This window comes from Marmota marmota, unplaced genomic scaffold (genome assembly GCF_001458135.2).
Source record: "Marmota marmota marmota unplaced genomic scaffold, marMar, whole genome shotgun sequence".
Lineage (NCBI taxonomy): Eukaryota > Metazoa > Chordata > Mammalia > Rodentia > Sciuridae > Marmota > Marmota marmota.
The window spans coordinates 56,231,822-56,257,366 of NW_026000174.1; the positions used below are offsets into that span (position 1 = coordinate 56,231,822).

The 25,545-nt window shown below is 38.7% G+C and overlaps 1 protein-coding gene and 1 non-coding gene across 2 annotated transcripts in view; one reads left to right on the forward strand and one right to left on the reverse strand.

The window, feature by feature from the left end:
* Positions 1-25,539, reverse strand: part of Fnbp4 (formin binding protein 4) — a 40,783-nt gene extending 15,244 nt beyond the window's left edge. The window contains exons 1-12 of the mRNA XM_015505106.2: positions 25,495-25,539; positions 24,122-24,214; positions 19,523-19,659; positions 19,009-19,195; positions 17,383-17,530; positions 17,163-17,283; positions 15,081-15,422; positions 13,411-13,621; positions 7,821-7,945; positions 5,296-5,400; positions 1,661-1,794; positions 504-691 (exon numbers count right to left, since the gene is read on the reverse strand). Coding sequence (XP_015360592.2) covers positions 504-691; positions 1,661-1,794; positions 5,296-5,400; positions 7,821-7,945; positions 13,411-13,621; positions 15,081-15,422; positions 17,163-17,283; positions 17,383-17,530; positions 19,009-19,195; positions 19,523-19,659; positions 24,122-24,155 — 1,732 coding nt within the window. The 5' untranslated portion in view covers positions 24,156-24,214; positions 25,495-25,539. The remainder of the gene's footprint in view (positions 1-503; positions 692-1,660; positions 1,795-5,295; positions 5,401-7,820; positions 7,946-13,410; positions 13,622-15,080; positions 15,423-17,162; positions 17,284-17,382; positions 17,531-19,008; positions 19,196-19,522; positions 19,660-24,121; positions 24,215-25,494) is intronic.
* Positions 12,657-12,762, forward strand: LOC125612219. Its single transcript, XR_007342553.1, has one exon. It is a non-coding gene; the product is annotated as a U6 spliceosomal RNA (small nuclear RNA).
* Positions 25,540-25,545: the final 6 nt, after the last annotated feature.

A 25,545-nucleotide genomic window follows, 5' to 3' on the forward strand; every position in this document is an offset into this window, starting at 1 on the left:
TTTTCTTGGTACAAGTGATTGAACCTAGGAGTGCTTAACCATGGAACCACATCCCAGCCCTCTTTTATATTTTTGAGACAGGGTATCAATGAGTTGCTTAGGGCCTTGCTAAATTGCTGAGGTTAACTGAACTTATAATCCTTTCCCAGCCTTCCCAACCACTAGGATTAAAAGCATGCGCCACCACACCTGGCTCAGACCTTTTTGTATTTTATTTAGAGACACGGTCTTGCTGAGATGCTTTAGGACCTCACTAAGTTGCTGAGGCTGGCTCTGAACTTGAGATCCTCTTGCCTCAACCTCCTGAGCCACTGGGATTTCAGGTGTGTGCCACCACACCTGGCTGCTGTAATTTCTTTCAGTATAATACATGCATTATTTAAATATAATTTTCACTTTTTTTTTCAATTTGCGATATTATGGTACAAATTAATTTCCTTTATAATATTTGTCTTTTTGTCTAAAATCATTGTGTCCAAGTAGTATAGAGTAAATCAGCCCACCTGCTGAATTCTCAGAGGATTCTGTAGAATTTGAATCAGTGCCAGTTTTGTCTTTCAAGGCTGGTTTAGGAAGAGTCTCGTCTCTATTTTCTTGTGCTTGGCTTTCTTCCTCCTCCTCCTCACCATCTGGGAACTCCCACTGAGACTCGCCCGACTGTTCGTTTACATAGAAATATCGTCTATGATCCCTAAATCACAAGAAAGAAAACACATGTTTTAAAATCCATTCTCCTACAAAGACACATTCATTTGGTCCTGTCCCAGGACAGCAGTCTGCTCTCACCGGGACGAACCTCTTCTTATGGACTGCTATTCACAAAGGCAACAAAGAGCTTTGACAACTGAGGATGGAGAACCAAGGATAATTCAAAGCTTTTTGCACTGCCAGCAGCTCTGTGAATACAGCCCTGAGCCCTCTCACTCCAACAGATGACTTAGAAAACATCTTTTTTTGGTTTTTTGCCAATACATAACAGGGTTCCAAGTTTCATTAATGAAGGGACTCAATCGCCTAGAACACTAATTTCCCTTCCAAAGAAGAGAACAACGAAGTTTGTGAAAGGTGACTCTTCCCCTCTTGGACCGTGGAATTCACATTTCATATTCTTGATATCAAACACAGTGAAAGCTAAAGAGAGGGAGAGGATCTGGGAGCTGAAAAATAAAAGAGCAAAGATTTCAAATAATGAAAAAAAAAAATCAAGAAAAGCCAAATATAAAAAGAAATGTTTTCATCTGACCTGCTGGCAGAGGATAGTAATCTTGTTCTTCATTCACATCTTCAGCCACGAAGTTTTCCTTAACTTCACCGAGGTTAATCAGGAGTAGTTGCTTCCAGAGGTCCTGTAAAGCGCACAGAGCTCTCGCATGCGCTTAACCCCCAAGCCCGCCCTACTCCGTGCAACACTCTGGAGTAAAAACCGGCTTTGTCCAATCTTGGGAAAAAATCCGTTACATGGAACACTTTAAACATTGCTTTTTGTTTCTCCAATGTGTGGCTGGCCCAGACTCTGCTTGCGATGCTTTGCCTGCCCAGCATCGCTAACTGCAGCTGCTTTCAGTCTCCAGACAGGCTGTCATGTCGTCAGGTGGTGGTGATCACAAATCATGTCTGAGATGTCAAAGGTGAAAGGTGAAAAGGGGAGAAGAGTGCGTACCTGTCCCAGTGGCAGGACCAGCCTTTAGGAGTGGCGTTTATTTCATACTGTTTTAGTTGTTCTGCTGCATCCTGAAGTTTTCGTTTAAGGTAGTTTCCATTAAGAGCCCCTTCCCGCCAGTCTGCAATTCGAGTCTAGAATCAATGGAGGAAAAAAAAAAAACATTTATTATGTCAGGAGACAGAGGTAAAAGGAACATAAATATTCTACTCTGAGACAGTATTGCTACACTCCAGACCAAAGAAAATAAGAAATCCCATCTTTTGTTGTTGTTGTCATACTAGGGATCAAACATAGGGGAACTTTATCACTGAGCTACATCCTTAAGACACCCCCCACCCCCCTTTTGAGAAAAGGTCTAAGTTGTCCGATTTGGTATCAAACTCTTATTTGCACTGTAGTGTTCTGGAAAAAAAAAAAAGGGACCTGATTCTATTTTTTAAAAATATTTTTTAGTTGTAGTTGAGAACAATACATTTTATTCATTTATTTATTCACTCATTTATTCATTCATTTATTTTTATGTGGTGCAGAGGATCGAACCCAGGGCCTCACAAGTTCTAGGTGAGCACTCTACTGCTGCGTCACAACCCCAGCCCTTCTAATTTTATTTTTAAATTCATTTTTTTCCCTTTTCTATTTTTGTGGTGCTGGGAATTGAACCCAGGGCCTTGTGCATGTGAAGCAAGCATTCTACCAACTGAACTATATCCCCAGCCCCATTTGTTTTTTAAAACCTTAATTTTATTTGCTTACTTTTATGTGGTGCCAGGGATCGAACCCAGTGCCTCATGCATGCCAGGCGCTCTACCACTGAGTCACAACCCCGGCCCCTCTAGTTTATTTTTTATTTATTTATTAAGCATTTTTTTAAAATTGATTTTTTAGATGTAGATGGACACAACACAATGCCTTTATTTTTATGTGGTGCTGAGGATCGAACCCGGGTCCTGCCTGTGCTAGGCGAGTGCTCTACCGCTGAGCCACAATCCCAGCCCCCTCTAGTTTATTTTTATACTGCTAACTTTTTATTATCTTTAAAAATGAGTAGTTCTGTCTTCCTCTCTGGATTTTATTAAGACTGATTACCCCAATGATTTGAATTTTTATTTTATTTTTGTGATTTGGGGATGAACCCAGGGATGCTGTACATCTCAGCTAAATCCCCATCCCATTTTTTTTTTTTTTTAAATATTTATTTCTTTAGTTTTTTAGGTAGACACAGTATCTTTATTTCACATTTATGTGGTGCTGAGAATCGAACCCAGTGCCTCACGCATGCCAGGCGAGCGCGCTACCACTTGAGCCACATCCCCAGCCCCCCATCCCATTTTATTTTGAGACAGGAACTCACTAAATTGCCCAGGCCATTCTGGAACTTACAATCCTCCTGCCTCATCTGCCCAAGCACCACCATGCCCAGCACATTAACTTTTCTTTTTAAAAATTGTTTTAACTTTATTTTATGTGTTTGTTTTTTTTCTTTATATGATGCTAAGAATCAAACCCAGTGCCTCACATGTGCTAGGCAAGTGCTCTACTGAGCCACAACCCCAGCCCCAGCACGTTAACTCCCACTCACCTTAATAGATGATTCTTTCAATTTGATGTAACTTAGTAATCAAAATTAAAGGTTCAGTTATTGGCTGGGGGAGACCAGAGGCAGAGAGAAGTCGGGGAAGGAAAGGGAAGAGAAGAAGAGAGAAGATACATGAGGAGAGGAGACAGGAAAGGAAAGAGCAGAGCAGAACAGATTCAGGCTTAAGAAAATCAGTCAGTTTCCTTAGGAATTCCTTCCCTAATTTTACCCTACCATCATGAAAAGTATGCAGGTAACAAATATGACTCAATTTTTATTTTTAAAGATTTATATGCTTTAATGATTATGAAGTACTTTCTTTTTTTCTGCAGTACTGGGAATCGATCCCAGGACCTCAACATGCCAGGCAAGCACTCTACTACTGAGTCACATTCCCAGTTTTTTTATAAAGTATTTTTAATATGGACTTAGAGCTGGGGCTATAGCTCAGTGGCAGAGTGCTTCCCTAGGACATGTGAGGCACTGGGTTGGATTCTTAGCATCACAAAAAAAAATTAACTACACACACACACACACACACACACACAAAAAAACTTAAAAAAAATTACAAGGCCCCATCTAACCATTATAAATATAATTTTTATTTGCTGGAAAAATCTTTTTAGTGAGATTTAGTGAGAGCTGGGGGGGCTGGGGCTGGAGCACAACCTTAGTGCACTTGCCTGGCATGTGTAAGGCACTGGGTTCGATTTTAAGTACCGCATATAAATAAAAAAAGGTCTATCAACAACTAAAAAAAAATGTTTTAAAAAAAGTGGGGAGCTGGGGATGTGGCTCAGTGGTGAAGATGCCCCTAGGTTCACACTCCTTAGTACCAACCAAAGGGCTGAGGATGTGGTTCATTGGTAAAGCATCCCTGGGTTCTATCCCTGGTACCAAACAAAAAGCATATGCCCACTGATGGTGCTCCAAGTGTCATAATTATGAACAAACTCTTAGTATTCACATTCTAATTACATTTTTTTAAAAAAAGTTTGTTTTTTAGTTGTAGGTGGACACAATATTTATTTCATTTTTATATGGTGCCAAGGATCCAACCCAGTGCCTCATGTATGCTAGGTGAATGCTCTATCACTGAGCCACAACCCTAGACCCTCTAATTACATTTTTGCCTAGAAATAGTTTATTTCCTGGGTTAGTGAATACAAATCAAGGTTAAACTGTAAATTTAAGGTTTGGGAAGTAGCTCAATGGTACAGCATGCACAGGCCCTGGGTTTACTCCCTACCACCACAGGAAAAACAGCAATAACAACAACAACAAGACACTAAAATTTAGGAATTACACAGGATTACAGTGAATTCTTGGTTATCAAAAAACTCATGTAGCTTTGGGATTTTCAACTGGTTAATATTTATGATGTGTGGAAAAGCACAAAACACACTACAATCTCAAATCACACCAAATGGAATGCTGTATAAGCAGGATCTTATACTACATGATCAACTAAGCTACTTGTGACTGGATGACTTTGTTCTTTGCTTTTGGTTTTGTTTCCTATAGTGCACATATTAACTTTTAAAAAGCAGAAGCTGTTTTTTGTTTTTGTTGTTTTGTTTTTTCTTTGGACTGAGGACTGAGCACAGAACTAAGGGGTACTCGACTAGTGAGCCATATCACCAGCCCTATTTTGTATTTTATTTAGAGATAGGGTCTCACTGAGTTGCTTAGTGCCTTGCGGTTGCTAAGGCTAGCTTTGACTTTGAATTCTCCTCTCTCAGCCTCCTAAGCCACATGTGCCACCATTCCTGGCCAGAAGCCATTAAAAAAAAAAAAAAAAAAAAAAAAAATCAACAAAATCCCTTTAGGGGCTGGGGAATGTGGCTCAAGTGGTAGAGCGCTCACCTGGCATGCGTGAGGCACTGGGTTCGATCCTCAGCACTACATAAAAATAAAATAAAGACATTGTGTCCACCTTCAACTAAAAAATAAATATTAAAAAAAAAAGCCCTTTAGGATTTAAAAAAAAACTAGAGAGATTCCTAATACAGAATTATCATTCAAACACTGTTGAAACCAAAAACATTGAAATTACCTCAGTCTGTAAGAGCAGCACGTGAAAGTTGGAGATGGACTGTCTATTAATGCCTAGGAATTCAAATTTACTTGTCAGGGTATTTGCCAGTTCTCCAATTTGAAACTGCAATGCAGGAAGGAAAGGGGGGAAAAAAAGGAAAAAAAAAAATAGAATCAGCATTATTTCTTTTATCATGTGAAATCTTATTTCCTTACTTGTTAAAGAAATTCCAATAATTTGTACCACTAAGCTACATCCCTAATCTTTGAACAGCAGCTTCTAGTTGTACAGAAGATAAAATTCTAATTTATAGTAAAAAAAAATCATATTAACAGTTATATTATAATAACAGGTCTATAGAAATCAAATACTAATCTACTCACACTTCATAATACATACTAATACAACAAGGAATTCAATAATTGAAAATAGATCCTAATCTTAATAACAGATGAAATCATAGAAAGAATTAGAATTGTGGTTATCAGAGGCTGAAGCAACAGGGAAATGGAGATATTGGTCAAAGAATATAAACTTTCAGGCATAAATCAGTTCTGGGAATCTAATAATACAGCATGGTGAGTACAGTTAATACTGTATTATTAGGCAGGTGCAGTGGTGCATAACCATAATCCCAGTGCCTCCTAAGGTAGGAGGATCACAAGTTTGAGGCCTAAGCAACTCAAAAGATAAAACAAAAAACAGAAACCTGTATTATTTAATTGAAATTTGTTGAGAGAATCTAAAATGTTCTTACCACTCAACCCTCAAAAATAAAGAAACCTCGGGACTCGGGTTGTGGCTTAGTGGTAGAGCACTTGCCGAGCATGTGTGAGGCACTGAGTTCGATCCTCAGCACCACATAAAAATAAATAAATAAAATAAAGGTATGTGTTCATCTACAACAACAACAACAACAACAACAACAAAATTGTTTTAAATAAAATAAAATAAAGAAAGAAACCTATGCTGGGGTTATGGCTCAGTGGTAGAGTCCTTGCCTAAGATGAGTGAGGCCCTGGGTTTGATCCTCAGCACCACATTAAAAACTATTTAAATAAATGGTAAATTCTTTAAAAAAAATAAAAAGAGAAATCCGTGAGGTAATGGGTAGGTTACTTAGTTGCTTTGTGGTAATCATATCACACTGTATACATTTAACATAACATTGCACTATAATACCTATAAATATGTAACAGATGTAAATACATAATTTTTGTCATTTATATCAAGAAATCTAAGAAAAAGATACTGAATGATATAATTCTATTATCCAAATTTTCATTTATTCAATACTAACTGCTTATACTAGCCACAGAATAAAACCTTAAATAGAGGCTGAGGCAGGAGGATTGCGAGTGCAAAGCTGGTCTCAGCAATGACAAGACACTAAGCAATTCTGTGAGACACTGTCTCTAAATAAAATATTAAAAAATGGGGCTGCTGAGTGCCCGAGTTCAACCCCCAGTACTCCCCAAAAATTTATTAGTTGTTCATTCATTCATTCATTCATTTATTTATGTGTGGTGCTGAGAATTGAACCCATGGCCTCACACATGCTAGGCAAGTGATCTACCACTGAGCTGCAACCCTAACCTCTCAAATAAATTCTTAAACATCTTCTACATGGTTGAACACTAACTGGTGATTAAACTCTTTATAAAAAGACAAAAGAATACACTAAATGGTTTTTCCAACACACTACACTTAAAGCACCAATATAGTGGGCCCTCCATATCTATATTCAACCAATTATAGATTGACTATGTGAAAAATAATTTGCTCCGTATACCACACAGACTTCCTTTTCTTGTCATCACTCCCTAAACAATACAGTCCAACTAACTGCACAGCATTTACCAATTCCCCATTAATACTGAGGGATGACAATACTTACCTGATTCAATTTTCCTCAAGAAATTATGCTAGAAATGCAATTAGAAGCAAATGTGCCTTTGTTTAAAGACAAGTCTTTCATGCATAAATTAAATTTGACATTTAGTCTTTTAAGAACTTCCAAAGAGGGACTGGGGTTGTGGCTCAGTGGTAAGGTGCTCGCCTAGCATGCATGAAGCACTGGGTTTGATCCTCAGCACCACATAAATATAAGAGATTGTTTCCACCCAAAGCTAAAAAAAAAAAAAAAAAGAACTTCCAAAGACACACATATACACATATATACATTTTTTTTTTTCAGTATTGGGAGTGAAACTTAGCACCTTCAACATGCTAGGCAAGCACTGTACCACTAAGCTACATCCCTAATCCTGAGAACTACTGAGAACCGGGAAGCCAACACTGATAAGCTGCTACTTCCTTTCATAGAAGGATTAGCTACAAACTAATTAAGCGCTTTGAATTTTCAGATAAGTTCTCAGCACCACACCAATCCTGTAATTCCTTATAGCCTTATGACTTTTTAACCAAATAAAGTGAAAAATTTAGGTTTAGAGATAGTAAAGCTTTGTTACTTGATAATACAAAGTAGTTTAATCATTGACTTAAAAAAATATTTGTTAAATTACATTAAGAAATATACCTACTTTCAAATCTTGTTCTTCTTCTACTTTAGGTGCGGTTTGTACTTTTATTTTCTCTGAGGATTCTTCCATTTCTATCTCTTTGTCTGAATTTTCATCTATTTTTTCTGAATTTTCAGCACCAACTGCTAAAAAAGAAAACATGAAATTAAACCAAAAGAACCAACGCCAAAGAGCGCCATAACACATTTATTTCTCCCTGTAGCAGAAATAACTCAAAGAATTGATTTTCTGTTCTTTGCCCATTTTCCTTACTTGTTGAAATTCCAATAATTTGTCACTATCTTTATATAACCTACTGCCTTTATGAAGCCAAAACTTTATCTTTTCTTAAAAAGTGTCTATGAATAAAATGTGTTCTACTACATTAGCCTATAGTTTCTTCTTTCCCTTTCTCCTTACCTATCTTTTCTAATATTTTCTTTCAGTACTCTATTGCTTACAAAAGATGAATAACAAACCTGGGATACATAAGAATTCTTTACCAACTTGGGTAGGGCAGGGAGAAGCTTTCAAAATTAAAGCAGAAAAAAATTTTTATGTTTATTTTTTAGTTTTCGGTGGATACAATATCTCTATTTTATTTATTTATTTATTTTCAATATTTATTTTTCAGTTTTCGGTGGACACAACATCTTTGTATGTGGTGCTGAGGATCGAACCCGGGCCGCACGCATGCCAGGCGAGCGCGCCACTGCTTGAGCCACATCCCCAGCCCCCACAACATCTTTATTTTATTTTTATGTGGTGCTGAGAATTGAACCCAGTGCCTCACACATGCAAGGCAAGTGCTCTACCACTGACCCACAACCCCAGCCCCCTAAAGCAAATTAATTGTCAACCACTCATTTTCCTTCCTGAGCCACTTAAGACCTGTAGATAAATTAGTCAGGAGCAGGGGTGTCCACCTAGTCCCACAGCTACTTGGGAGGCTAAGGCAGGAAAATCACTTGAGTTTTGAGTTTCAGACAGTCTGGGCAATATAGTAAGATTGTGTCAATGTAAGAACAAACAAAAACAAAACACACTGAGAAGCAAACCAACTCCTACAGAAGACCTATTGGACCCACCTATTCTGGTTGGTGTTGCTGTCTGTTGATAGCAGAAAATCTTCAAAACAGAACAGATTTACCACCAACTTAAATGAAGTAGAAAATATGAATTCTCTTATCTTTGCTTTGTAACATCTGTACCCACAAATCTATATCCATACATATAATATTTTACTTTTTGGGTACTGGGGATTTAATTTAACCCAGGGGCAATTTACCACTGGGCTGTATCTCTAGCCCATTTTATTTTGAGATAAAATCTCAAAAATTGCTTAGGGCCTGGGCTGGGGATGTGGCTCAAGCGGTAGTGCGCTCGCCTGGCATGCGTGCAGCCCAGGTTCAATCCTCAGCACCACATACAAAGATGTTGTGTCCGCCGAAAACTAAAAAAAAATAAATATTAAAATTCTCTCTGTCCCCCCCCCCCCCCAAAAAAAAAGAAGAAAGCTAGGCATAAAGCTACTCTAGGGACTGAGGGAGGAGAATCACCAGTTCAAGTGCAGCCCGGGCAACTTATGAGACCCTGTCTCAAAATGAAAATAAATGTACTACCAAAAAAGAAAACAGCTTTAAAACTTAATATTTGGCTCCTCTTGGGTATTTTTCTTTCTAACTAAGCTTTGTAATTTTTAAAAATATTTAACACAGGGAAGATCTGTGGATATATGTGTCTATAATCCCAGCAAATCCAAAGCCTGAGACAGGAAGATTGCAAATTCAAACCCAGCCTCAGCAACTTATGAAGACCTTGCTTCAAAACACAAAATTTCAAAAAAGGCTGGGAATGTAGCTCAGTTGTAAATCACTGCAGGGTTCAATCAAACTAAAACAAAGACAAATAACAAAAAAACTCATCATTTTGAATAGCTTTTAAGAGACTAAAACATGCCAGGTACAGTGGTGCACCACTATGCCCAGTTACATTTTCAAATCACAACAAAACCTTTCTACTAGTCCCACTTATTAACTTATAATACAATCACATTTTAGAAATCTTACATCTAGTGGCAGGTACAAGAATTGAACAATTCTAGGCACCACTATAAGACTGGAATGTTTCTGAGGGCAGTTAGGCAGGATCTATTGCATTAAAATGGACACATGCCTTGACCTAGCAATACACAACGTTATCTATGTTGTAGTGACACTAAAATATACTAGAATGTTTACTGTGAAAGCCCTTAGTAAATGTGTATAACACATACAATTTAAAGAACAAGGGGGCTGGGGTTGTGGCTCAGCAGTAGAGTGCTCACGTAGCATAGGCGCTGGGTTCAATCCTCAGGACCACATAAAAAATAACAAGTAAAATAAAAGTATTGTGCCCAACTATAACTAAAAAATAAATAAACAAATAAAATAAATAAAGTGGGCAAGGCCAGGCATAAAGCCACTCAGGAGACTGAAGCAGGAGAATTGTACATTCAAGTACAGCCTGGGCAACTTATGAGACCCTATCTCAAAAATAAATGATTTTAGGGCTGGGGATATAGCTCAATTGGTAGAGTACTTGCTTTGCACGCACAAGGCCCTGGGTTCAATAACTACCACCACCACACACACAAAAAAAGGTTTTGCTGGGTGTGGTGGTACATGCCTGTAATCCCAGCAGCTGAGAAGGCGAAGATAGAAGGATTGCCAGTTCAAAGCCAGCCTCAGCAAGAGCGAGGCACTAAGCAACTCAGTGAGACCCTGTTTCTAAATAAAATACAAAATAGGGCTGGGGATGTGGCTCAGTGGTCAAGTGCCCCCGAGTTCAATCTCTGCCATGCAATCAATCAATCAATCAATCAATGACTTTGATCCCCAGTACTACCAAACAACACTCAAGTAACTACAACCCACCTTAATAGAACACTGCTAGCACCGCTGAAGCTCCCTATGTCCATCACCTCCATGAGCATCATAACCTCTACCCTGATGGTATCAGTTGTTACCTTCTTTAATTTCATCATAAACAAATAATTAAGAAAAACATTTTTTTGCGTATTTTCTGACTTTATACACAAAATATCAACATTTGCATTATTCTGTGGTTTTTTTTTTTTGGTTCAAATTATTTTTAAGTTGAATCAGTGTTGCTAAAAAGAATGAACTGCATGGTTCATTTTTCATTGCTGTTTAGTATTCCACTCTAAAAATACAAAATTTCCCCTTCTACCTTTTTCTTGGGGGTACTGAGGATTGAACTCAGGGGCACTCAACCACTGAGCCACATCACCAGCCCTATTCTATATTTTATTTATTTAGAGACATGATCTCACTGAGTGGCTTAGCTCCTTGCTACTGCTAAGGCTAGCTTTGTACTTGATTCTCCTGCCTCAGCCCCCAGAGCCACATTATTACAGGCGTGCACCACAACACCTGGCTCATAATTTTACCTTTGATGGTTATTTGAATAGCCTGTAGGGATTTTTGACAACACAAATATGCCATTATTCTTTAGCAGTGCTTGAGATCACACAAAGCTTTGAATCTGCTATGCACGGGCTCTGTCTAGGAGCTACAACCCTAGTCCTTTTTATTTTTGGGGGGTGCCAGGGATAACTCAGGGGCACTCAACCACTGAGCCACATCCCACAGCCCTATTTTGTATTTTATTTAGATAGGGTCTCAACCAGTGGCTTAGTGCCTCACTTTTGCTGAGGCTAGCTTTGAACTCACGATTCTCCTGCCACCACACCTGGCTTATTTTTTATTTTGAGACAGGGTCTTGCTAAGTTGCCCAGTTTGGCTAGAACTTTCAATCCTCCTACTTTAGTCCCACCTCCCTGTATCTGGTATCACAGATATGCACCACCACATTTGGCCCAGAATTATTTTTTTAAGAAAAAAATACACGGGCTGGGGATGTGGCTCAAGCGGTAGCGCGCTCGCCTGGCATGCGTGCGGCCCGGGTTCCATCCTCAGCACCACATACAAACAAAGATGTTGTGTCCGCCGAAAACTAAAAAATAAATATTAATAATTCTCTCTCTCTTTTTTAAAAAAAAAAATTAAAGAAAAAAATATGGAGGCTGGGATTGTGGCTCAGTGGTATAGCACTGAGCTAAACCCAATGTGAGGCATTGGGTTTGACTCTCAGCACCACATAAAAATAAATAAATAAAATAAAAGTGTTGTGTCCATCTACCCCCTGCCAAAAAAAGGTAAAACATCGACACAAATACAGATAAGGAAAATTTATGAACACAATTATAGCACTCGGTGGTTAAAAACAATGGTTTTTAAGACCTTAAGTGAAACAAGTATTGCCTAAAAATCTATATGACATAGTCTCATATATGGTGAAATGTACATATGCAAACATGAACATATTCATACATATACAACTATGAATGTGTATATAAAGGAAGAGGAAAAGGTCTAAAAAGAAATATATACATAAAATAAAGTATCGCAGGATAGGGGATGAGAATAAAGGAAATTACTTTAGAAATTTACTTCATGTTCTTTTATACTGATGACTAGCAAAAAAATGTCCACATTTGTTATCACCGGCGATTAAACACTGAGCAATATCACCAGTTCTTTTATTTTTTAAGACAGGGTTTTGCTAAGTTCCTTAGGGCCTAAGTTGCTAATGCTGGCCTTGAACTTGTGATCCTCTTGCCTCAGCCTCCCAAGCCACTGGGATTACAGGAGTGTGCCACTGTGTTGGGCATCAGTGTTTTTATTTTTTTTAACCATGATCTATAAAAGTACTGAAAAAGTTTGGTGTTCAGATCATACCACTAAATTGTACTGCAGAATTATGGGTCAAATGGACATTAAAACATTAACTTGTGCTAACTTCAGCTGCACATACTAAAATTGGAACAATACAGAGAAGGTTAGCATGGCCCTTGTACAAGGATGACATGCAAATTGGTAAAGAAAAGAAAAAAAATTAACTTTATTCAAAGCTATCAGCATGGAAAAATGTAGTAGAACTTCTTCCACCCTACATGGAATAAAAATAACTTCCTAATGACAGGATCAAACTATCTACCTAACTGCACACAGGCTGGGCAAGAGGTAGTCCTATCTTCCTTGCTTATCAACTAGAAAGAGTAAGCAAAGGAGAACCTAGGGCCTCCAATTTTCATGACAACGAATAAAAAAACAAAGGGGGGGTCAGCCTTATTTTATGCTTTTGAGGGAGAAGTAACTCCCACTCAATGGATGACAGCCTCAGATTCTTAATGAGACATGGAAGGAGATTACTTCCCAGCACTTTCACTAAAGCATAAAAAATGCTATTTCGCGGCCTGGGGATATAGCTCAGTTAGTAGAGTGCTTGCCTTGCATGCTTAAGGCCCTGGGTTCAATCCCTAGCACAACAACAACAACAACAACAAAATCTCCATTTTTTGGCTAAAGAGGAAGGGGGGAGATTAAAAAAGGGATTCCCCTCAAAGCTGTTAAATTGTGAAGTTTAATGTGGGCGGGGATATAGCTCAGTAATAGAGTGTATGTCTTATGTGCACATGCCCTGGGTTTGATTCCCAACACCACAAAAACAATTAAATAAATAAAGTTGAACATGAAGCATAAATTACCGTTTTCTCCATTTTCTGGAGTCTCTCGTCCAGTTTTGCTAGAACTCCGGCTGGTAGATTCTGGACTGGTAGCGCGAACAAACATCTTCCATTTTCCTCTTTTAGACATAAGTCTACGCATTCCATCCTGAGATGCTGGCTGGCTGATATCAGAACGTGGACTAGACCCTGACACACTACCATCTCCTTCCTCCAAGGCTCGTAATTCTGCCTACAAAGTGTATGATGATAAAATTAGCATCATTAATGCATTACCAACATTTAAGCATTTGTAAGTTGTGAAAGTGATAGCCTTGACTACATTCTTTTTTTTTTTTTTTTCAGTTCTGAGGATTGAACCCAGGGGAGTTCTAACACTGAGCTACATTCCTAGTCCTTTTAAAATTTCATTTTGAGGGCTGGGATTGTGGCTCAGTGGTAGTGCTTGCCTAGCACATGTGAGGCCCTGGGTTCGATCCTCAGCACCACATACAAAGAAAGATGTTGTGTCTGCAGAAAACTAAATAAATAAATATTAAAAAAATTCTCTCTCGGAAAAAAAAAAAAAAAAGATATTGTGTTCATCTACAACTAAAAAAAATAAATATTAAAAACATAATGAGGGGCTGGGATGTGGCTCAAGCGGTAGCGCGCTTGCCTGGAATGCGTGTGGCCCGGGTTCGATCCTCAGCACCACATACAAAGATGTTGTGTCCACCGATAACTAAAAAATAAATATTAAAAAAAAAAAAAAAAATAATGAAAAATAAAATAAAATTTCATTTTGGAAATGGTCTCACTAAGTTGCAAAGACTGGCCTTGAACTTATGATCTTCCTGCTCTAATCCTCCAGAGTCACTGGGATTACAGACATGTGCCACTTTACCTGGCTTTTCTTGGAATTTAAAACTTTTTAAGAAACGGAAGAATTTCTCAATACTGTTTTCTATCACAACTGAACATTATGCCCCATATCCTACTGCTAATTAGTAAATGCATGTTCACAATTATAGTAGCAAGCATTGATTGGGGGGATTGGCTTTAGAGAACCACAAATATATTAATTTTCACAAATGCACACCCAAAATAGAAAAAGCTCAACATATTTTTATTATTATTTTTGAAAAAGCTTAACTAGTTCTTTCCCATAAACTATTATAAATCCTGCTAAGCTCTTGCTTCTCACTGGATCTCTTAAGGCAGCAGGAGATGAAATTGTCCGAAAGACAAAGAATGCAGAAAAGAGGTAAAAATGAACTTCTCAATGAAAACCATTTCTGAGAAGCATCTTTAAAAAAAAAAAAGTACCATGGGACTAGGGTGGTGGCTCAGCAGTAGAGCACTTGCCTAGCAAATGCAAGGCCCTGGGTTCCATCCTCAGCACCACATAGAAAGAAAGAAAGAAAGAAAGAATTTTGTCCAACTACAACTAACAAAGATTTAAAAAAAAAAAAAAAAAAAAAAAAAGGTAAAGTACCATAAATTTTAAAAACTTCTCTCAATTCTGCTATTTTACAAAGATCATTTATTGTTTGTTAAAACTCAAGTTTTTACTGCAATAATTTAACCTAACATACTAGATACAGTGAGAAAAATAAACATACCAATCCACCCAGTAATGGCTATTGAGTATAATGATCCCCAAATCTGATATTAAGGGGAAAAATGTATTTTAAACCTTCGAATCTTACTTTCTTCCGTTCCAAAACGAGCTCCAACTCAAGGGTATCTTGTTCCTCCTCTTCTTCGCTTTCTCCAGATTGAACAACACTACAAAGATCCTCCTGAGAAGGGTCTTCTATACTGTCCAACATAACTTCCTGTGGCTTTACCGTTGTCACCGCTTCTTCTACTATCGTACTAGCTTCTTTCACCTCTGAAATTGGCTCAACTTCTTTACAAATTACTTTTCTTCTCCATCTTTCTTCTTCCTCTTTTATTCCTTCAGGCAATAAAGGAGCAAGCAGGGAGGCTGCCACCCCTTTCTTTTCCTCCTCACTATTTGAGAGAGCCTGGATTCCTTCATTTACTTCCTATGAAGAATAAAATCATTTAGTCTCAATTCTCAAGAAATCTCTCCAGGTATATAATCAACAGTTCACAATAATTTTATTTTTGTTCACTGGATAATCATAAAAAGCACTTATATCCAATAGATTAATGTACATAATGGAAACATTGTTACTTTAAAAAGGCAATGGTTGAACTAGAAACCTATTCTAAGTAGGACTCAAATATATCCTACCCCTAATTCTCAGATAGTCAAAGGACAAATATGAAGCACAGGCAGACTTAATAAGATCAGTATTTTGTTAGCTCAACACATAACTGAATAAATCTTCACCTTGCTCTTCTGTAAGATGAGAAAACCTCACAGGTATGCTGTGAAAGCCAATTTAGAAAAACATGAAATATTTCCAAAGTGAAATGTGTAATTATGCTTAAAACTGTTGATTTCTGATCAGGAAAATACTTGTTCTACACCTCTGTCCTAGAGTTATAAAGATTAAAAATATTATTATTTACTATCTTTAATTCCTTGCAGTGCTGAGGATGGAACCCAGGGTCTCATACACGAGGCAAGTGCTCTACTACCGAGCTATATCCCTACCCATTAAAGTATTTTTTTGTTGTTGTTTTTGGGTTTTTTGGGTACTGGGGATTGAACTCAGGGGCACTCAACCACTGAGCCACATTCCCAGTCTTTTCTATTTCATTTATAAATAGGGTCTCACTGAGTTGCTCAGTGCCTCACCGTTGGTGAGGCTGGCTTTGAACTCGCAATCCTCCTGCCTAAGGTTCCGGAGTGGTTGGGATTACAGGTCTGCGCCACCATGCCTAGCAAAAGTATTTTTTGAGCCAGGATTGGTGGTGCACACCTGGCCGAATCATGAAGATCACAAGTTTGATGTCAGCCTCAGCAACTCAGCAAGACCTTACCTCAAAATAAAAAATAGAGCTCAGTGGTAAATACCCCCGGGTTCAATCTTCATTATCAAAAGGTACTTTGTCATACAAAAAAATAAAAAAATCACCATTTTAAAATTTGAGCTTAGTTGTAACTGAACACACTTTCACTCTAAAAAATACAACTCCCTTTTCTTCCTGATGGTGATTTAAAATACTTAGGTTTCACTAGTACAGGCTGGGCATCCCTAACTTCTGCTCCCAAATCTGAAAATTTGAGTGCTATGATGCCACAAACAGAAACTCCACACCTGACTTCAAGTGGTGTTAGTCAAAACACAGGCACATAAATATTGTGTAAAATTACTTTTAAGGCTATTACATAAGGTATACACGAAACATAAATGAACTGAGTTTAGACTTGGGTTCGATAACCAAGATATCTCTTTATTTATATGTGAAAACCACAAAATCAAAAAATACTCTTAAATCTGTTATGCTTCTAGTTCCAGCCATTTTGGATAAGAAATACTCAATCTGTAGTAGTTTTTAATTTGTAAAATAATTGATCTTTCCATTAAAAAAAAAAATCCTACATGGAATCCTAAATTAATAGAACAATTCTATCTGAAGTGGGGATGGAGACTGCAGCCTGGCTGGTCCTGAATTCTTCTTAAAGACCCAAGGAGCTTCAATGGCACACTAACACCCTGAAAGAAGCACTGAACTGAATTAACTGCTGTAAATGCTAAATAATACACAGAGATTTAAGTAAAACTAAAACAATGCATTTGTGTTGTAAATATAATCCACATCAAGTTTATTAGACTAGAAGAAAAGGAAACAGGCTAAGTTACAACACTGACCTTTTTAACTTCTCGTTTAGCTATGCCTGGTCCACTTTTACTACTGGAAACAGGAATTGTTTTCTCCTTTGTATACGTGTCTGTATTTACCACAAAACTACCTTCAGCACCTGTTACAGAACTGTAAAAATAAAAAAAATAAATAAAAATTTAGCAAGAGAAAGAGAAGGCAAAAACAATAAGACTAATCTCCTTCAAGGTAATTTAAGTTTCCTCTTACCTGGGCTGGTAATGTTGTAATCCCTGAACCTGGGTGGCAAGATATTGGGGTAACTCCCAAGTTACTTCATTTGTTTGTGTGTTCCAATAATAATAGCATCCTGTGTTCTCATCCCAAACTTCTTGCCAGTCTCCCATCTCAATTCCCACTAAAGGAAAATAAAACAAATTTTAAGAAATACAAACCCCTCCACAGATCTGACTTACATTAAGTTAGTTCTAAAGCCATAACAATCTAATAGTTTAAGTTTTCAAACTTGGTACTATTAGGGGCTGGGATGGTGACTCAGTGGTAGAGTGCTCGCCTAGCATGCATGAGGGACTGGGTTTGATCCTCAGCACCACATAAAACTAAAAAATGAAGATATCATGACCACCTAAAACTAAAAAAATAAATTAAAAAAAAAAAAAAAGCTTGGTATTTTCAATTGCTAGGTCTTTGTTGTGTGGGCAGTCCTAGGTAGATGATTTAGCAGCATCCTGGGCTCTGATAACCAAAGCTATTTCCAGGCACTGTCAATTGTCCCTTGGGTGCAATATCACACACACATAACTGAGAACCACTGGTCTAACATCAAGTTATTATTTTCCTCAGTAAGATGGAGGCAATGATGTACACCTGTAATCCCAGTGATTTGTGAGGCTGGGCAAGATAATTATTAAATTTGAGGCCATCCCAGGCAACTTTGTGAGACCCTATCACTGGGTATGTAGCTCAGTGACACGGCGCTCTTGGGTTTAATCCCTAGTGGTGATGGGGACTGAGCACTTACCACTGAGCTACGTCCCCAGCTCCCTTTTCTTTTCTTCTTCACTAAATCACTAAAGCCAACCTTGAACTTTCAATCCTCCTGCCTCAGCCTCCTGAATAGCTGGGATTACAGAAGTGTGCCACTGCATTCAGTCTTTAGAATTATTTTCTCAACAAACATTTAGCTAGCTACCTTTGCATAAAAAAGTTAAAAAAAAAAAAATCACTTTGCTACTTCAAAAATGTATTCTGAACCGGGCACGGTGGCACACACCTATAATCCTAGTTGCTCAAGAGGCTGAGACAGGAGGATTGCAAGTTCAAAGCCAGCAAAAGCAAGATGATAAGCAACTCACTGAGACTCTGTCTCTAAATAAAATACAAAATAAGGCTAAGATATGGCTCAGTGATCGAGTGCCCCCGGGTTCAATCCCCAGTATCAAAACAAAACAAAAAATATATTCTGAGGTCTGGGGTTATAGCTCAGGGGTGGAATGTTTGCCTTGCCCCTATGAGACACTGGATTTGATCCTCAGTACCACATAAAAATAAATAAGGGAATTGTGTCCATCTACAACTTAAAAAAAAAAGTACTCTGAACCCCCAAATATTCTAAAATGACTTATTATTCTCCTGGCATAATATGCTACTGGTTAAAAGGGCAAACAATTACCAAGTTAGAAATTAGATCTGACAAGTTCTCAGAGATCACTATCCTCTATCTATTATTATCTTGCAAATACTGTATTTAAAAGGCCAGAATCCTACAATCTGGGCCTAAGGATCTGGGCATTCAGTCTTAGGAATGCTAATGTCTAGAATACTTTAAAGACTACACTTAAAGATTTCTGCAAACAAAGGGTTAGTCGCATTTACCTCCTGCTAGTGAACACTGGGTATCATATTGCCACCCTGGTGTTTGGGTTGAGTCCGTTCCATTTGATGTAGTAGAAGAAAGGGTAGATGTTGCTGCTTCCTTTGGCTCTGGTCGAGGTGGAGTTGGAGGTGGAACAGAAGCTCCCACAGGAGCTGCAGGCTGAGGAGCTGTTATGGCATCAATCTCCTGCATAATGAAAAGAGCAACAAATACATCAATGACATGGAAACCAGAAACTTGAAAAAATGGTGAACACTGGAAAAAAAAAAATCCTACATGCACATTATCAGCTCAAAACTGCTTCTAATTACTCAAGCTCCTCAAACCCTTACATTCTCCTTCCTTCCCATTCTACTGAAAGCTTCTTATTGAGAAATATAGGGAGGGAGAGAGCAAGACAGAGGTAAAGAAGGAGAAAGGAGAGGGAAACACCAAGACTGACAAGAATGCTGACCATACTTGGTCCCAGAATGCCTTTAATAACTAAAAAAATCAAGCAAAAGCACCACTAACCGCTAGGAAATTGGCCAGCGTACTATCAATATCAGCTGACTGGTTTCCGTTTGCTTCTTTGGATTGTGCTGGTTTTTCAGAAACATCACTCTCATCATCATCACTGTCAGCATAAGCACCAAGTAAGCATAGACCACCTAAAAACAAAAAAGAAAATCTCAGTAACCAAAATGCCAATATGTACCTAGGAAGTATCTAAAAAAATACACGATACATCTTTAGCCAGAATTTAGGCCAGGGTATAGTAGCGTACTCCAGAGGCTGAGGCAGGAGGACCCCAGGCTAAGAAACTCAGCAAGACCTTGTCTCAAAATTTTAAAAATTAAAAAAAAAAAGGGGGGGGGGCCTGGGGTTGTGGCTCAGTGGTAGAGTGCTTGCCTAGCATGTGTGAGGCATTGGGTTCGATTCTCAGCACCACACATAAATAAATGAATAAAATAAAGATCCATCAACATCTAAAAAAAATTTTTTTTTTAAATTTTTAAGGTGGCAGGCTAGGAATATATTGCTCAGCAGTAGAATACTTGACTATTATACCTGAGGGCCTTGGGTTCAGTATCTAGTACTGTCCGCTCCCCAAAACATCCAAGTCATAAATGCATGTACATTCTAATTAAACCTTTGAAAATTAAGCACATGAAGGAAGAGACATGGATTTAAAATAACACCAGGGCTAGGGCTGTAGCTCAGTGGTAGAACGCCTGCCTTGCATGAGTGAGGCACTGGGTTTGATCCTCAGCACCACATAAAATGAATAAATAAAGATGTTGTATTCATCTACAACTAAATAAATATTTTTTAAAAATAAAATAAAACCAAAGATACATGCTCACAATATTGCCGTGTAACATTGCTTCATCCTAGAAAAATAAAACTCTCATAAGAATAAGTATTAAGACTGCTATTGAGATTTGTTGCTACTTAAAATCTTAGAAAGCAGGGCCATTATTCAGAACCACAGTGCTTAGCAGTTTTTTCCTAAGACTGCTGACTCCTCAAACCTCAACCTGCTTACCTTTTAATAAACAGAGGCTGAGCAAAACTCAGGAGGGAGTATAGGAATAAACACTCGGTTTCTCCCATTACACTCTCAAATCATGCTTTTGACATCAGATGTATTGTGTTTCCCCACACATCAAGCAAGCAATCAATTCTGTGGCAAGTGTCCTCGAATTAATTCAATTAAACTCAAGACACTGTACCTATAAGTAATAACATGAGACTCCCCAGGTTCAGAGTTCCATCCCAAAACTGACCCTCATATTTTCAAAGCCAACCACAAGCCCCAGATGGTTTTACCTAAAACTTTGGTTCAATTTTTGTGCAGGAACAGCTCCCAGAACTGGTTTATCACACAAAATATGCTTATTACAAAGCATAATGGACATAAATGAAGAGCTACAGAGTGATGTAGGGGAAAAGGGGCCCAGGGTTTCCACTCTCCAGAAACCCCCACAGGTTGGACTATCTGGAAACTCTCTTTTACCTTTTCTCTAGCGCCACCCCCCTACCCCATTGAACCTAGTACTTATGCCTGTTAGATAAGTGCTCTACCATGGAAGTACACCCCCAGCCCTTCCTTATTTTTTCAGACAGATTCTCCCTAAATTGCATAAGCTAGCCTCAAGTTTGCAATCCTCCTGCTTCAGCCTTCTGAGACTTCTAGACTTGCTCTAGTTCTTCCGGGCTTTTATGGAGGCTTCTTCACATAGGTATGATTAAATCATACCACTGGTGATCAACTTAGCCTTCAGACCATATCCCTTCTCTATAAGTTGGTGGTTGGCCCCACTTTTCCTGAAGCTATCTAGGGCCTGTCACCCCCATTAATAAACTCGTTAGCATACAAAAACACTTTATCAGGGCTAGGGACATAGCTCAGTTGGTAGAGTGCTTGCCTTGCATGCATAGGCCCTGGGTTCAATCCCCAGCACAGCAAAAAACAAAACAAAACAAAAAAAAAAAAAAAAAAAACAACACTTTATCACATTTGAAGATTCCAAGAATTTTAAAAGTTTTATGCCAGCAAAGGGAAACAAATGACAAAATACANAAAAAAAAAAAAAAAGGCAGGAGGATCACAAGTTCAAAGCCAGCATCAGCATTTTAGCAAGACCCTATCTCAAAATAAAAAATAAAAAAGGTTCAGGATGTAGCTCAGTGGTTAAGTGCCTCTGGATTCAATCCCTGGTACCAAAAAACAAAACAAAAAACGAAAAAAAAAAAAACAACAACAACATCCCCCCCACTCTTGAGTATGCAATTTCGGAGAATTCATGGACCCCTGCAGATCATCTGTAGAACCACGTTAAATACCCCTTTCTCAAAGATGCTTAATACTATTGACTACCATAGTGGTCTACTGACCTAATTTAATAGAGATCATTCCAAATTTTTTCCTGGGTAATTTCCCATGCATATACTGTAGTTTTCAGTGTGAAAGTACCAGACTCCCTTCCCAAATGTAAATATATATAAAATATACAAATATATATGTAATGGGACTGGAGATGTAGCTCTGTGGTAGAGCACCTCTAGGTTTAATTCCCAGTACCACAAAAAAATAAATAATAAAATTTAACCAAAATCATCTTGGGGGAAAAAAAAATAGGGCACACGCCTGTAATCCCAGCAGCTCAGGAGACAGGAAGATGGAAAGTTCAAAGCCAGCCTCGGCAAAGGGTTAGGCGTTAAGCAACTCAGTGAGACCATCTCTAAATAAAATACAAAATAGGGCTGGGGATGTGGCTCAGTGGTTAAGTGCCCCTGAGTTTAGTCTCCAGTAGCCCTGCCCGCCACCAAAAAAAAAAAAGTAAGCTCGGTGCCTAGATGGCTCCTAGGGAAAAAATTAAATTCTATACATCTTCACAATTCTTAGAAGCCTTGAATGACTGTGACAAAAAGGTAAATTTTCACATGAAACATTCAGTGGATGAAACAACCAGACTATACGATGGCAAGAAAGTCTGGTGGTTTGAGAATAGGATGGAAAAGGAAGCCCAGAACAGAGGTAGGAGGACCAGAGACACAAACTTTGCAATTTCAAAACTGTTCAGGACAAGTCCTGTCCTTTAGAAAAATTCTTGTTTGCCTGGCCTGGTGGCCACACCTATAATTAATAAGGAGATGGTATGGCAGAAGGATCCTAAGTTCAAGGCAAGCCTCAACAAATTAGTGAAAACCTGTGTCAAAATAAAAAGGGGGTTAGGGAGAATGGTATTACATGGCTCTGAAATTTCATAACCAAGTTTTAGCTTTTCCAACCCACAATGTTGTTCTCTTTCAATTTTTTTTTTTTTTTAGTTTTAGTTTTAGATGGACACAATATCTTTTATTTGTTTGTTTGTATGTGGTACTGAGGATCAAAGCCAGTGCCTCACAGGTGTAAGGTAAGTGCTCCACCACTGAGCTACAACCCCAACCCCCACACTGTTTTCTTAAGTGACAGATGGTATGAGGGAGGCATAAATATCTATTATTTTAGGTGTCAAATAGTACAAGACATATTCCAAACTAAAAAATATAATTATTACCAATTATAGATTTTTTTTTGAGATAATGAATATTTATCCCAAGGTTGTACACATGGTAAACAAGTGCTCTACACACATGCCACATCCCCAGCCCTTTTTAATTTCGATAGGGTCTTGCTAAGTTGCCTAGGCTCGCCTCCAGTCTGTGATGATATACTACTTCAGCCTTCCAGAGGGATTACAGGTATGTGCTGCCATGCATGGCTCTAAAGAATATTTGATATACAGCCAACAATAAAAAATTAAAAAAAAAAAAAAAAAAAGAATATTTGATAGTAAACATGTTTTAATCTCTCAAACTATATAAGGTAGAAAAAACTAACATCTTTGCACTTATAGGGTACCAATTTTATATACATTATTCAGTTTGATACTCAACTCATGATTATAAGATCCATTTATACATGAATGATGTTGGGCCCAATTAATTGTCTCAAAAGTCTTACAACGAATGCTACCATGAAAGTTTGTTTATGAAACCACTGCAGCAAATATTCCTTGTGCTTAAAAAATATTTAATACAAACCATTTTCAGATCCACAGAGTAGATGCTAGAATACCAATCAAGGCAGTGTTAGGAAAGGAACAATATGAAAATATGTTTGGTGTCTAAATGTCCCTAAAGAACACCAAGTTAATAGAAGGGCTAGAAAACTAACTACAAAAAAAATTTGAAGAAAAAGTAGTACAAATTATCTGGGTACAGAGATAAAACATAAATTTTGCATTGCTTAAGATATATTTACCAGGTTGGGGATGTGACTTAGTGGTAGAGTGCTTGCCTAGCATGCACTAAGCCCTGGGATAGAGGCCCAACACAGCAAAAGAAAAAGAGTAGTTGCCAATAAGCCCTCACAAACAGAAAGGGTTTGTTTGTGACACCAAGGATTAAACCCAGGGCTTTGCAAATGTTAGGCAAGCCCTCGACTACTAAGCTACATCCCAGACCCAGAAAGATTTTAAATTACACTTTATGGGAGAAATAGAAATTAGCAACAAAGAATTCAGTAAAGCATTCTAACTTAAGATATTCTACAGATGCAAAACAAAACAAAACAATTTATACCTGTTGCTTTAACAGCTGTGGGTCTGGTAGTCATGACTGGTTTTGGAGGGTTCTGAGCAACTCTGGGAACCTCCACCACCACTTCCTGTTCATCTGTATTTTAAAAAGGAACAAAAGGAAAACAACTGCAGTTAGCCTGTGGAACAGAAAAACACCAGAGATGACAAATCAATCATAGGTCTGCCGTTTCTGGTCTAGATTCTTTTTTTTTTTAAAGTTCTTTTTTTTTTAATATTTATTTTTTAGTTTTCAGCGGACACTACATCTTTGTTTGTATGTGGTGCTGAGGATGGAACCCGGGCCGCACGCATGCCAGGCGAGCGCGCTACCACTTGAGCCACATCCCCAGCCCCAATATTTATTTTTTTTTAGTTCTGGGCGGACACAACATCTTTGTTTGTATGTGGTGCTGAGGATCGAACCTGGGCCGCACGCATGCCAGGCGAGCGCGCTACCGCTTGAGCCACATCCCCAGCCCTCTGGTCTAGATTCCATCAACTTAAAAACAGGGTGCATCAATGACCCAAATAAGTGGCAGATGAAAAACAGTCATTACTAGAACCTTCCAAATGCCTAGTGACTTCAACTTTAAGAATGTGAATACTGCATATAAAAATTACATCCGCAATACTTCAAAATTCAGACACAAAGACAATAAATAAATCTCCAGCCTTTCATGAGGTTTTTGCAACATGCATCGCTACTCAATGTCCTGCACGAGTTTTTTTTAACGTGACTTATTAATACCTGAATGGTCGGCTTCTTCGGCGCCTTCCTGTGTGCCGACGTCATACAGTTACTCTTAATCTAAGTACCATTCCAGGGAGAATCACACAAGTACTTAGGAACCCACTTCTCCAGGAATTTTTGGGATACCTGTTAGTTTGGGGATACTAACGCTTTGTTTGGCATAATAAAAAGGGCGTATTCATTTCTAAAGAGTCTCTATCTCAATTAAAAAAAAAAAAAAACAACAACCAAAGGCCGCAGGTGACGTGTAGAAAAGGCCAGGTTCCACCGTCACTAGCCTAGGACGCCGAAACTCCCATCTACCCTTTTACGTAATCAAAACCCAACCCGGGACATCTGGGAGCCCAGGGTGCCTAGGCCTCAGTCGGATTTCAAACGTTCCCGGGGAAAGCCCTCCGCCAGCCACATACAATGGCGCCTTGGGATGGGCCCGGGCTGATCACGCACAGCTCTGCCGGCCTCTTCCGCCGCCCTCCCCGCAGTCCCCGAACAGGCGGGCCTCGAGTGGGTGGACTCGCCCGCCCGGGCTTCTCTCCCTTACGGGGCCCAGGAAGCGCCCCTAGAAGCCTAGGCCGCAAGCCCCGCGCTCGAGTTTCGGACGTCCCAAATAGGCGCACCCTTACCTTCTGAAGGCGAGTCGTCCGCGGCTGCGGAGGCAGTCACCGCGGGTGTCG